An 11,060-nucleotide genomic window follows, 5' to 3' on the forward strand; every position below is an offset into this window, starting at 1 on the left:
ATGACGGAGGCCGATGCCTCTCCCAAGAGAATGGTGAGGCCTCGCCGGCCTCTGAGCCTGCCTCGCCTTAGTCAGTGTCTCACTCTGACTGTTCCCCGTCTAGGGACTTGAACCGTGGACCGATTTTGCCCCTCCATCCAAGAGACCTCTTTTCTATAGTTGAGCTCCCGGTGGTAGCACCCCATGATGGTAGAGCTGAGGGGCTCCCGCACAGAGAGAAACCACAGACAGGCTCGCAGGGACGGTGACCTAGGATCTGACCTCCTCACCTCCGTGGCAGCAGCCCCCATCTGCTCATCACGCCTGCCCCTGGCTGGGCTGGCGGCCCCCTGAGGGACCACGAAAGAGTGCACAGGCTGACAGGAGCCTCTCTCCTCCAGGTGTGCCACAGGTGAGGCTTGGCAGGAGATCCTGCTGGCCTGCAGCTACGGAAAGTTGTGTGACCCAGAGTCGGACTATGCCCCGGGCGAGGAGTACACTTGCGGCACCAACTTCGCCTACTACTACTTCATCAGCTTCTACATGCTCTGTGCCTTCCTGGTGAGACCTGGGGCAGGGCAGAAGCTGAGGGTGGTGGGCCCGCCTTCTTCCCCTCCATCTCTCCAGGACACTGAGGCTCTGGTTAGAGTGCCCTTTGTTCTGGTCATCTTGGGGGTGGTTTTGTTTTGAGAGCACTTTTTCCTGCTCTAGAGGGATTACAAGAAGTTTTCACTACACACATAAACATGCACGCATATAGACACACATTTAGTAAGCACAAGGAATTTAATGAGGTCATACCCTCCATAGGTGGGGACTTCCTCTAAAGATATTTATGCCCAATTATTCCTTGGAAGAGAAAGTTGTTGTCCAATTATGAGAAGGCTGAGAATCTGGAAACAGCATCCCACAGGAAGTCCCAGGTGGCATTAGAAAAAGTATGAAGTCACTGTGAGACCGCAGGGTTGCTGTCTGTCCATGTGCAGCCATCATGGGGACCTTGTTCCTCTATTCCTTTTCCTTCCTACATTCCCTCAAAACTATTATTAGAGCATCTGATATGTGTCAGGCACCGGGCCGGGTACAGGAGATAGAAAGTTGAATGAGACCCAGTCTTGGCCTTGATGGAACTCACAGGGACAAAGGAGTTCAAGTACCTTGTGATTCAAAGGGACTCCCCCAACTCTGGACAGAAAAGGCAGAGGCAGCAAGAAGGCCACAGGTTAGGGTGCAGAAGAGGGCAGAGTGCCTCGCAGGTGCAGATGGCAGGCTGAGATGGGATAGCTCCCAAAGAGGCACTCGGGTTGGGTTTTAAAAAAACAGACACTGGCACCCTAACACAGCACCTGCCTGCACAAGAGAAGAGATAGTCACTGCCTCGTCTGTGAAATGTGGGATGAGAGCCATGGGGAGGGAGAGCCCGCAGCCCCCCAAAAGGGATGCCTCCCACCTCTGCCTGCGCCCGCATCTCCTGCCTTTCCAGTTGGGAGCCCTTGGTCCTCCTCTTGCAGATCATCAACCTCTTTGTGGCTGTCATCATGGACAACTTTGACTACCTCACACGAGACTGGTCCATCCTGGGCCCTCATCACCTGGATGAGTTCAAGGCCATTTGGGCGGAGTATGACCCAGAAGCTAAGTGAGTCCAATCCATAGGCTCTGTGCTGGGCACTCCCTAAACTGTCCATCCTCCATCCAAGACCCTGGTGTCCCCTAAGGACTCACTCTCTGTTCATTTATCCAAGCTCCCAGCCCAGAGGATCAGAGTGTCTCAGGGTTGGAAGGGGTCCCACAAGCCTCCCACGTGAAAAGACCCTTGACTTTCTTGGGAAAAAGTCATCCAGCCTCTGCATGGACATTCTTAGGAGTGGGGAACTCAACATCTCACCAGACACCCTAGTCCTGGCTACTCAAAGTGGTGTGTTCCACTGACCATCCACACCTGTGTTTGGTTAAAATGTAAACCCTGCCCAGATTGCCTGAGTCAGAATCCTCATTTCTGTTGATCCTCAGGGGATTTGTATGCACATTAAAGCTTGGGAAGTGCCACTTTCTAACATTCCTTTTAAGAAAGGTAATAAACTCGCATTTATTGGATGTTTCCCAGGTTTCAGGCACTATACTAAACACTCTATGTATTATCTTATTTAATTCCTCCAACCTATAACATGGGTTTTCTGATCAGCTTAATCTCACAAATGAAGAAACTGAAGCTCAAAGAGATTAAGTTGCCCTGGCTCATGCAGTTGTTAAGAAATGGCCCCACAATTCCAGGGAGGTCTGCCTGGTGTCCTTAGCCACTGTGCTTTAAACTGCTTACGTCAGGGGAACCAAAACCTAACTGTCTCTGCCAGCCATCCACAAGTCCTAACTCAGCCCCCTGGAGACAGGCAGAAAATGGTCAACTTCCATCCCAGGCAGGACCAGAGAAAGAAGGAAGTCAATAGCATCCTCAAAAATGATTTTTTTTCAAGGCAACACACATCTGCTGCCCTTACCTTGGTCATTCCTGGCTGCTGTGCTTTATGCCTTTTCTGAGATTCATGGTCACAATGAAAATATGGTTTCCAGCTCTGGGGACCAGTCTGCACCTCCTTTGCCATATACTCTACTTCTGATAATATAGCCCAAGAGCTCCTCAAATCTTAACCAAAGCCTAACAAGGTCTTAGTATGCATCCAGCCTCCAGGCCTGAGGATCCCCTCTCCAAGAGAATCCCCTCAAAAAGAGATCCTCTGTCTTCCCAAAATAAAGGCTCCATTCCTGGTACGGGGCAACAGTGAATCCCAACAGGGTCTCTTCCTTTAAAAGGGTCCTAGGCTTCCACTTCCTAAAGTTGGAAATTAAGGAAGTGCCCCATGCTCCCTTCCCTTTGCTCTCTGAGCAGGGGAGGTCCTAGTGGGGCTATGTGGTTTACAGATTTGTGTCCTCCTGCAGGGGGAGAATCAAACATCTGGATGTGGTGACCCTGCTGAGGAGGATCCAGCCCCCACTGGGCTTTGGGAAGTTCTGTCCACACCGGGTAGCATGTAAGGTAACCAGAGCTGCCAGAGAGGGGCGGTTCCAGGAGAAAGGGAGCAGGTGATACACGGCAGGGAAACTGAGGCTCTGAGGGAGTCATTTTAGATGAGCATTTTCCTGTGTTAGATTTCCAACACTATAACAAATGCCTAAAGCTAGGACCGTGGCACACACCTGTCATCTCAGTGGTTCGGGAGGCTGAGGCAGGAGGATCGTCAGTTCAAAGCCAGACTCAGCAACTTAGTGAGGCCCTAAGCAACTCAGTAAGACCCTGTCTCTAAATAAAATCCAAAAAAAAAAAAAAGGCTGAGGATGTGGCTTAGTGGTTAAGTGCCCCTGGGTTCAGTCCCTGGTACAAAAGAAAAAAAAAAAAAAAAAAACAGAGGTAATCACATTATGAATAGAAAAGGTTTATTTTGGCTCACAGTTTGGGGTATTCCAAAATGATAGGGCAGACCCTTTGCTTTTAGGTCTCGGGTATGTGGGGAGTACCACACAGCATGGTGGGAGCTTGAGGCAGAGGAAAACTGCTCCTTCCATGAGCAGGACCCAGAAAAGAAAAAGAGACTAGGGTCAGCCCACACCCCGTCTCGTGTCCCATCCCCTCTGGGCCCACAGATTGGGTGAGCATGACCTCTGATCCCAATTCAACAACAGACCACTGCCTCTGCCTTCACAGCGGCTGGTGGGCATGAACATGCCCCTGAACAGCGATGGCACGGTCACCTTCAACGCCACACTCTTTGCCCTGGTGCGCACTGCCCTCAAGATCAAGACGGAAGGTGAGGGCCTTCAGCGGGCACCGATTCTGCCAGATTCTCAGGGCTCAAGACTGGAATCAAGAGCCATGGGGAGAAGCGGAGGGAGCCTAGACAGTGACCACCAAGTCCTCCTGCCCCTCAGGGCTCAGAGAGAGCCTAGAGTACTCTGCAGGGCAAGTTTTCCAAGGATCTGCTCCCAGACTCCTCCGCTGTGTCTCTGGGCTAGAGAAGTGCCAGGGCTAGCAGGGGCTGGGGCACCTGAGGTCAGCTCTGGACAGGGGCAGAGGAGGGACTCAGCTGGAGAGCAGGGGTGACAGCCTTGAACACTAAGCACTCTGGGCACTGGAAGCCAAGGCCTCAGAGGAGCAAACATGTGACCCAAGGGTTGGACTGCCTTCAGGTGAGAATGATGTCCTTGCCCCATCGCCAGCCTCCAGCACAGCAGCTGCCACACACACACACACAAAAAGCTGAGCCAGGGTTGGCTGAGTGAATGAATGGCACTCAGGGGGGCTCAGTGAGTATAAGGTGGCTTTATCACAGGCAGTCAGCCTGGCCTGGATGGCTTTGGGGCCACTCCTGCCTTTGCCTTGCCCCAGGTAACTTTGAACAGGCCAACGAGGAGCTGAGGGCCATCATCAAGAAGATCTGGAAGAGAACCAGCATGAAGCTCCTGGACCAGGTCATCCCTCCCATAGGAGGTGAGTGCTACTGTAGGAGACCAGAGTCCAGAGGTAGAAAGGGGTAATAAGCTTCTCTGAGAAGTCCCATGAGAATCTGAGAATGGTCCAGACCTCTATAAATACCCTTGATAGACCCGACGGGCATCTAGCAAGGCAGCCACCAGTATCAAGATGCTGAGTGCCCGTCGACCAAGGCAGCAAGACAAGGAGGACCCGGGTGCTGGACCTGGCTGCACCTGGCTCCCACTCTGTGCCAGATTCCCACCAACCTTGGGGACATCCTTTGTTGGCCCCTCTGCAGATGATGAGGTGACAGTGGGGAAGTTCTATGCCACATTCCTCATCCAGGAACACTTCCGGAAGTTCATAAAACGCCAGGAAGAATATTATGGATATCGGCCTAAGAAGGACACCGTACAGATCCAGGTAAGTCCAACCCAGGCAAGTTCCAGGGGACTCCTGCCAGGGCTCCAGTTACCTCTGGAATTTAGTCTGGGGATGGAGGAGTGAGGAAGTGAGATGATAATTCGGGATGGTCCTCCATGAGTCACGTATCAACTTCAGGAGAACCAGGAGCTCTTCACCTCTGGATGGTGGGACAGAAGAAAATGGGATTTGTTCAGAGGAGAGATGAGTTAGACAAAAGCAATAGTCTCCAAAGAAAGCAGATTCCCCCAGGGGTACTGTGTATGAAAAAAGAAAGCTTTAGAACTTTGTTTTATCTTATGTGGGTTTTGTGTCTATTTTTTGTGTTCATTGTAATGCACATAATTTGTAAAATCAAAAATGTGCATGCATTTTTGCTGTATGTGCAGAACATTATTTCAATTGCTGTTTCTATTCTAAAATAATCTCATACTTTGAAAAGTTTGCAAGTACAATACAAAACCCTTTTTTCTGAACTGTTGAGTAACACTAACATAATGTTCCCTCAACCCTTGATGTTCCATGATGCACACATGAAAAAGTGTATTCCTGCACACATGAGTCTTCTTCTACATAACCACATGCAACCATCGAAATTAGGAAAATAGGGGCTGGGGTTGTAGCTCAGTGGTAGAGCCCTTGCCTAGCACGTGTGAGGCACTGGGTTCAATCCTCAGCACCACATAAAAAATAAATAAATAAAATGAAGATATTGTGTCCATTTACAACTAAAAAAAATATAAAAAAAAGAAATCAGGAAAATAATGTTGATATGTTACTGCCATCTACTCCTCAGACCTCATTTGGGTTTCACCAGTTGTCCCAATAATGTCCTTTTTAACAAAAGGAGCCAATCCCACATTGTATTTAGTTTCCATCTCTCCTTAGTCTCTTCCATCTGGAACATTCCCTGTCCTTTCTTGACATGACCTTGACACTTCTGAGGATTATAGGCCATGATGTCCCTCAGGTTGGGTTTGTCTGATGTGTCCTTATATCAGGTATAAGATATGCATTTTGTCAATTACAGAAATGTTGCTGTGTCCTCATTGCAAACTATCAGGTGACATCAATTTTGATTTGTCCCCTTGTGGGTGATATAAACTTTGATCAATTTAAGATAGATACATAGATAGATAGATAAATGTATAGATATGTAGGCATATAGATATGATGATACATTAAATTTTCCTATCTGTATGTTTGTGTCTCCTACACAGTCCTGAGCTATATTGTATCTATCCCATCAAATTGACACCTTTCTGAAGGTGAGGATTCTCTTCTCCTTCTGTCTCAGTACTCTGTTAATTTCTTTATGGCGTGCACACATGTATACACACACCCACACATACAGTAAAAAGATTGCTCCACCCAGAGGCCTGGGGCAGACACAAAATCTCCACCCATGGAATTAAGACCAGACTCTTTGGTAACTATTAGAGTGTGGACTATCACTGCCACGGGAGAAGGGTCTGGGAGCTTCATAGAGCCCTGTGATCTTGAATGAGACAGGAGGGAGAACAGGCTTCAGGAGACACCCAGGTGCAGGGATTAGAAATGAGTGGGGGAAGCAGTTCTAGTCTCTGCTCCTGGTCCAGAAGGTTCACCAGGTCACTTCTCCATCCTCAGGCTGGATTGAGGACCATAGAGGAAGAAGCAGCCCCTGAGATCCACCGCACCATCTCAGGGGACCTGACAGCTGAGGAGGAGCTGGAGAGAGCTATGGTGGAGGCTGCAATGGAGGAAGGAATATTCCGGGTGAGTGAGGATCATGACCACCCCTCATGGTCTAGACATAGTGAGCAGTAACAGAGAAAAGGCCCAGGAATCCAGCCACACAGGAGGTGGACATGAGAGCTGATGGAACAAGGTGTCAAGCATAACACAGCCTTTCCCACCTTCCCTGCATCCCTCATCAACATTCCATGTTATGCCAGTCCTTGATCCTGAGCTCTGTCCAGTTTTCTTCTAACATTTTCAAGGTGGAAGATTCTTTATGATCACCTTGTTAAACCCTCTCAGGTTACTGATGAGGAAATGATGGTGTGAGATGTGCAATACTGAACTTCAAGGGGGCTAGAACCCAGCTTTGCAGACTCCCAATTCAGGGTTCTCTCCACCACACCACATTTCCCTATCCATGTGTCGGTGTATCCTGTACATGTCCTGAGCTATGTCCTGTCTGTCCCATCACATTGAGACCTTCTGAGGGTGGGATTCTCTTTGCCTGGTCTCACTGCTCAGGCCATTTCCCTCTGGCCTCATGGGATTTGTCTCCAATTCATAACTTGTTTCCAGCACCATCATCCTGGGTGACAGCCCCCAGTCCCCTTCCAACCCTCATCCCTCAGTCACTGATCTCGGTCCCTTCACTCTTCTCCTTGCCTCTAGAGGACTGGAGGCCTGTTTGGCCAAGTGGACAACTTCCTGGAAAGGACCAACTCCCTGCCCCCCGTCATGGCCAATCAAAGACCCCTCCAATTTTCTGAGATAGAGATGGAGGAGCTGGAGTCCCCTGTCTTCTTGGAGGACTTCCCTCATGATCCAAGAACCAACCCACTTGCTCGTGCCAATACCAACAATGCCAATGCTAACGTTGCCCATGGCAACAGTGACCGTAGCAACAGCTCTGTGTTTTCCAGGTAATGGAAGCAACTGGATACCAGGATAGGATTGAGGAGACAGGGTTAGCAGGTTGCACGCTAGATGGTGTATCCTTTGCTTGCCTTTATGCCCTTGGGTATCCTCTGCACCTTAATGCAAGGGGCAGATTTGGGGTGCAGAGATGCCTGTGGCCAGCAGGGGGCAGTTTCATGTCAGCATTGGCCCAGATGCTGAGGGGACCTTTGGTTTCATCCTCTGCAGCAGGTCTTAGAGCTGAGATATATTATAGGGCATATTACGGGTTAGAAAGAGCGGGCCTACCTCAGCAGCACAGACTACAAAAGACTGTGGGTGATAAGGTTCAATTGGAGTTGGGCTCCACCTCACCAACCCCAGGCTAAAGACTGAATATAATCTGTGACTACCTGAGTGTCATGGAAAAAAAGGGCAGGATGAGGGAAAAAGCTGATCAGCCAACATGACCCAGGAGCAGGAGCTGGGCTCAAAGCGGAGCTCCCGTATTCTAGGCCGAAAGCCAGCTAAGCTTTGGTAGAAGTCATCTGAACAGCTACTTTCCACAGCCAGGGCTGCCTACACCCCATCCCAGCTGGAGAAGCCCCTTGAGTTCATCCCAGAAGCCTTGAAGGGCACGCCTGACTTTAGACTTTTGTGCAAAGTTATGTGAAAATAGAGATGCATCGGACCTGGGCCAGGCAACTAGGGGATATGTCATGTGATATGAATGAGAGTACAGAAGGGATATTGATCACCATGGACTGGAAAGGTCTGGAATAGTTCTCAGTTGCAGCTGCACGTTTGAATTATAGAAGGAGCTTTCCCAAACCCCCATCATCTGGGAGTGAGACAGTCACTACTATTCCTTAAAGCTCCCAGGGGGTCCTATGTGCAGCCAAGGTCAAGAACCAGGGTCCTAAATGTTGTGAGGCTGCATGGAATGTGGAGAGGGTAGAGGGGACCACTGAACAGGAGTGGAGGCGGGGAGGCATTGGGCTCACACCCCCAAAGTCAGGGATAGCTGTGCAGAGAGGTGAGAGCGTCACTGGAGTCAAGGCCCCTGTGCTATGATGGACGCAGACCCTGAGTGAAAGGATTTGGGGCCACAGAGGAGCAGAGATGTCCAGAGACCCGGAAGCCTGCTCTGGTTCACTTGGCCTTATTTCCATTTCAGTGTCCACTATGAAAGGGAATTTCCAGAAGAGTCAGAGACACCTGCTGCCAGAGGAGGAACCTTCAGCCAAGCCCGCAAGGCCCTGGGTCAGTCTTCTGCCGACCTGAGAAGCCGAGCCTTCTCCTGAGGAGGCCTGGGGAGCCTCCCTCCTTCCTTGGAGTCTGGCAACCCAGCTGGGAGGGCTGTCTTGGGGCCTGTGGCAATGGGAGCCAGCTGGGTCCTGGGGTGGAAGAGCTCTAGGCCAGCTCCTCATCCAGGCAGAGAAGCTTCTAGGTAGAGGCGGGTAGGGGAGCCTGCCTTCTACCAGGTCTGCCTGAAATTCACCCAGCGTGGGAGTCTGCCCTCTCCCAGGTCTCAGGAAAGGGCAGCTCCCGGACTCACTGTTACCTTGGCTCTTGGGCCCTTCAGCAGGTCATCTTGGAGTCGGTCAGTGGGTTTTGGACCACTGTGTGACAGTAGTAACCCCGAGGACATTGCAGATCAGTGTCCCTCTTCCCTGACACACACTCCTTCACATGCACAAACACACTGAAGAATGGCTTAGCTAGAGACTTGGCCCGGAGCCCCTCTCCCAAACCCAGAGTAGGGTAAGGAGACCTGGGCAATTCTGCCTGGCCTGGAGTTGGTTGAGCCCCAGCATGTGTCCACCCTCTAAGCCGCCCTCCACAGCTGGCCAAGGGAGTTGGTACAGGATTACGTGCCTGAGCCAACCATTCTCTTGTCCTCGCCTTGCTCACAGGACCTCTCAGCAAGCCCCAAGTGGAAAACCTGAAAGGATGGCCGACTTGCCAGACACCTCCGGCCCCCTACCAGGTAAAGGGGTGGAGAACAGGGAGCAAACTCCATATAGAAACCCTACCTGATGCAGTGCTAGGAGCGAGCTATGACAGGGGAAGGGCCTGGTACCAGTTTGCCCACCCATAAAAGAAAAAATCAGGTTCCTGGATCTTTTTTCCATGGATCTTGCTGGAGGCCGCTTTGGATGTGCTGGGATTTCACTGCATCTGTGGGTTCCAGCAAACCTGTTGGGGTCTTTGCTTTTGTGCATTTGAAACAGCGCCCCAGGGCAGAGCTTCCCGTTCTAGAAGAAAGGAAGCGCTCCATGCCAGGCTCTCTGCATGCGGAAGCATCTCGCAGCAGGAGCTCTGAGGAGAGCCGTTCCAGGTGCCCAGCTCCAGCCACCGCCCTGCTGATCCAGGAGGTGAGGAGAGGCTGGGACAGAGCAGCTGGCTACATTGGCGGGTGGCCCTGTGACAGCCTGGCATGGAGAGGGGGTAGGGTCAACAGAAGCAGACCTTCCCCCACCAAAGACCACTCCCAGGAAGACCCTGCCTAGCCCCCTCTCCCCCCTGCAGGCTCTGGTTCGAGGGGGCCTGGACTCCTTGGCGGCTGACGCTGGCTTCGTCATGGCAACAGGCCAGGCCCTGGCAGATGCCTGCCAGATGGAACCAGAGGAAGTGGAGGTGGCAGCAACAGAGCTCCTGAGAGAACGACAGACCCCAGAGGGCCCGTCTGGTGCCGTGGGAGGCCTGAGCCTCGCGTCTTCCCTGGGCAGCCTTGACCAGCATCAGGGCTCACAGGAGACCCTGATTCCACCCGGGCTGTGACGGCCGACAAGAATCAGCCTGGGCTTAGAGCTGGCATGACCAAGGGGAGGGAGACTGCTGGAGGGAGGAGTATTAGCACCACAGCAGCCTCCCTCCCTTCAGTGGCTAGACGCCTGGCTGAACAAGGGTGGTCAGGAACCATCTCGAAAACTTGGGAGGAAGTAGATGGACAGGACAGGCCCTTCCCTCACCAGCAAGAAGCATGATTGGCTGGAACTTCTAAGGTCATTCTAAAAGCCCTGTCCAGTGCTAGTGTCCATCTGTCACAAGGCCACTCCCATCATCAGGACATTAAAGTCTCAGGCCTATGACAGTGGCACCTGGCCTCTGCTTGTCTCTTTTTCTGGACCCTCTGTACTTTCTTCCCCTCCCCAAGAGCCCTCAGGGAACCTGGGCCTAGGAGTCTAGAGGGGCTCTCTGGGTTTTATTCTGCATGAGGCAGAGGCACTGTGTGGAGAGTGGGGTTCTTCAGCCTGGAAGTCTAGGGCTGGCCCCATTGACTAGGGCGGAGCAGCCCCAGAGAGGACTGGTGGCCTCAGAAACACCACCAAGCCCTAGTCACACCATGGCCAACCTTCTTTAGAGCTCTGATAGTGCCTCTTTGGTCAGAGTTCACTGCCAACACCACCCTCCTCTCGTGCCGTTTATGGCCTTGGTTATCACAGATCTGCGGTCTCCATGGCCCCTCTTATCCACCCCATGAGCATGGATGTGACGTGTAACAGCAGTTACTATTTGCTGAGTGTCTCCCGTGTGCCAGCTACATACAGTCTCACACCAGAGGTCTTCA

General features: G+C 51.5%; 1 protein-coding gene across 1 annotated transcript in view; it reads left to right on the forward strand.

Moving 5' to 3' along the window:
* The window catches only part of Cacna1s (calcium voltage-gated channel subunit alpha1 S), a 62,430-nt gene extending 51,844 nt beyond the window's left edge, over positions 1-10,586 (forward strand). The window contains exons 33-44 of the mRNA XM_076831955.1: positions 381-540; positions 1,491-1,618; positions 2,917-3,013; positions 3,680-3,782; positions 4,361-4,462; positions 4,746-4,870; positions 6,500-6,628; positions 7,262-7,512; positions 8,664-8,749; positions 9,403-9,476; positions 9,721-9,864; positions 10,019-10,586. Coding sequence (XP_076688070.1) covers positions 381-540; positions 1,491-1,618; positions 2,917-3,013; positions 3,680-3,782; positions 4,361-4,462; positions 4,746-4,870; positions 6,500-6,628; positions 7,262-7,512; positions 8,664-8,749; positions 9,403-9,476; positions 9,721-9,864; positions 10,019-10,270 — 1,651 coding nt within the window. The 3' untranslated portion in view covers positions 10,271-10,586. The remainder of the gene's footprint in view (positions 1-380; positions 541-1,490; positions 1,619-2,916; positions 3,014-3,679; positions 3,783-4,360; positions 4,463-4,745; positions 4,871-6,499; positions 6,629-7,261; positions 7,513-8,663; positions 8,750-9,402; positions 9,477-9,720; positions 9,865-10,018) is intronic.
* The last annotated feature ends 474 nt before the right edge of the window (positions 10,587-11,060 follow it).

The sequence above is a fragment of the Callospermophilus lateralis genome, chromosome 13, assembly GCF_048772815.1.
Source record: "Callospermophilus lateralis isolate mCalLat2 chromosome 13, mCalLat2.hap1, whole genome shotgun sequence".
NCBI classification, from domain to species: Eukaryota; Metazoa; Chordata; class Mammalia; order Rodentia; family Sciuridae; genus Callospermophilus; species Callospermophilus lateralis.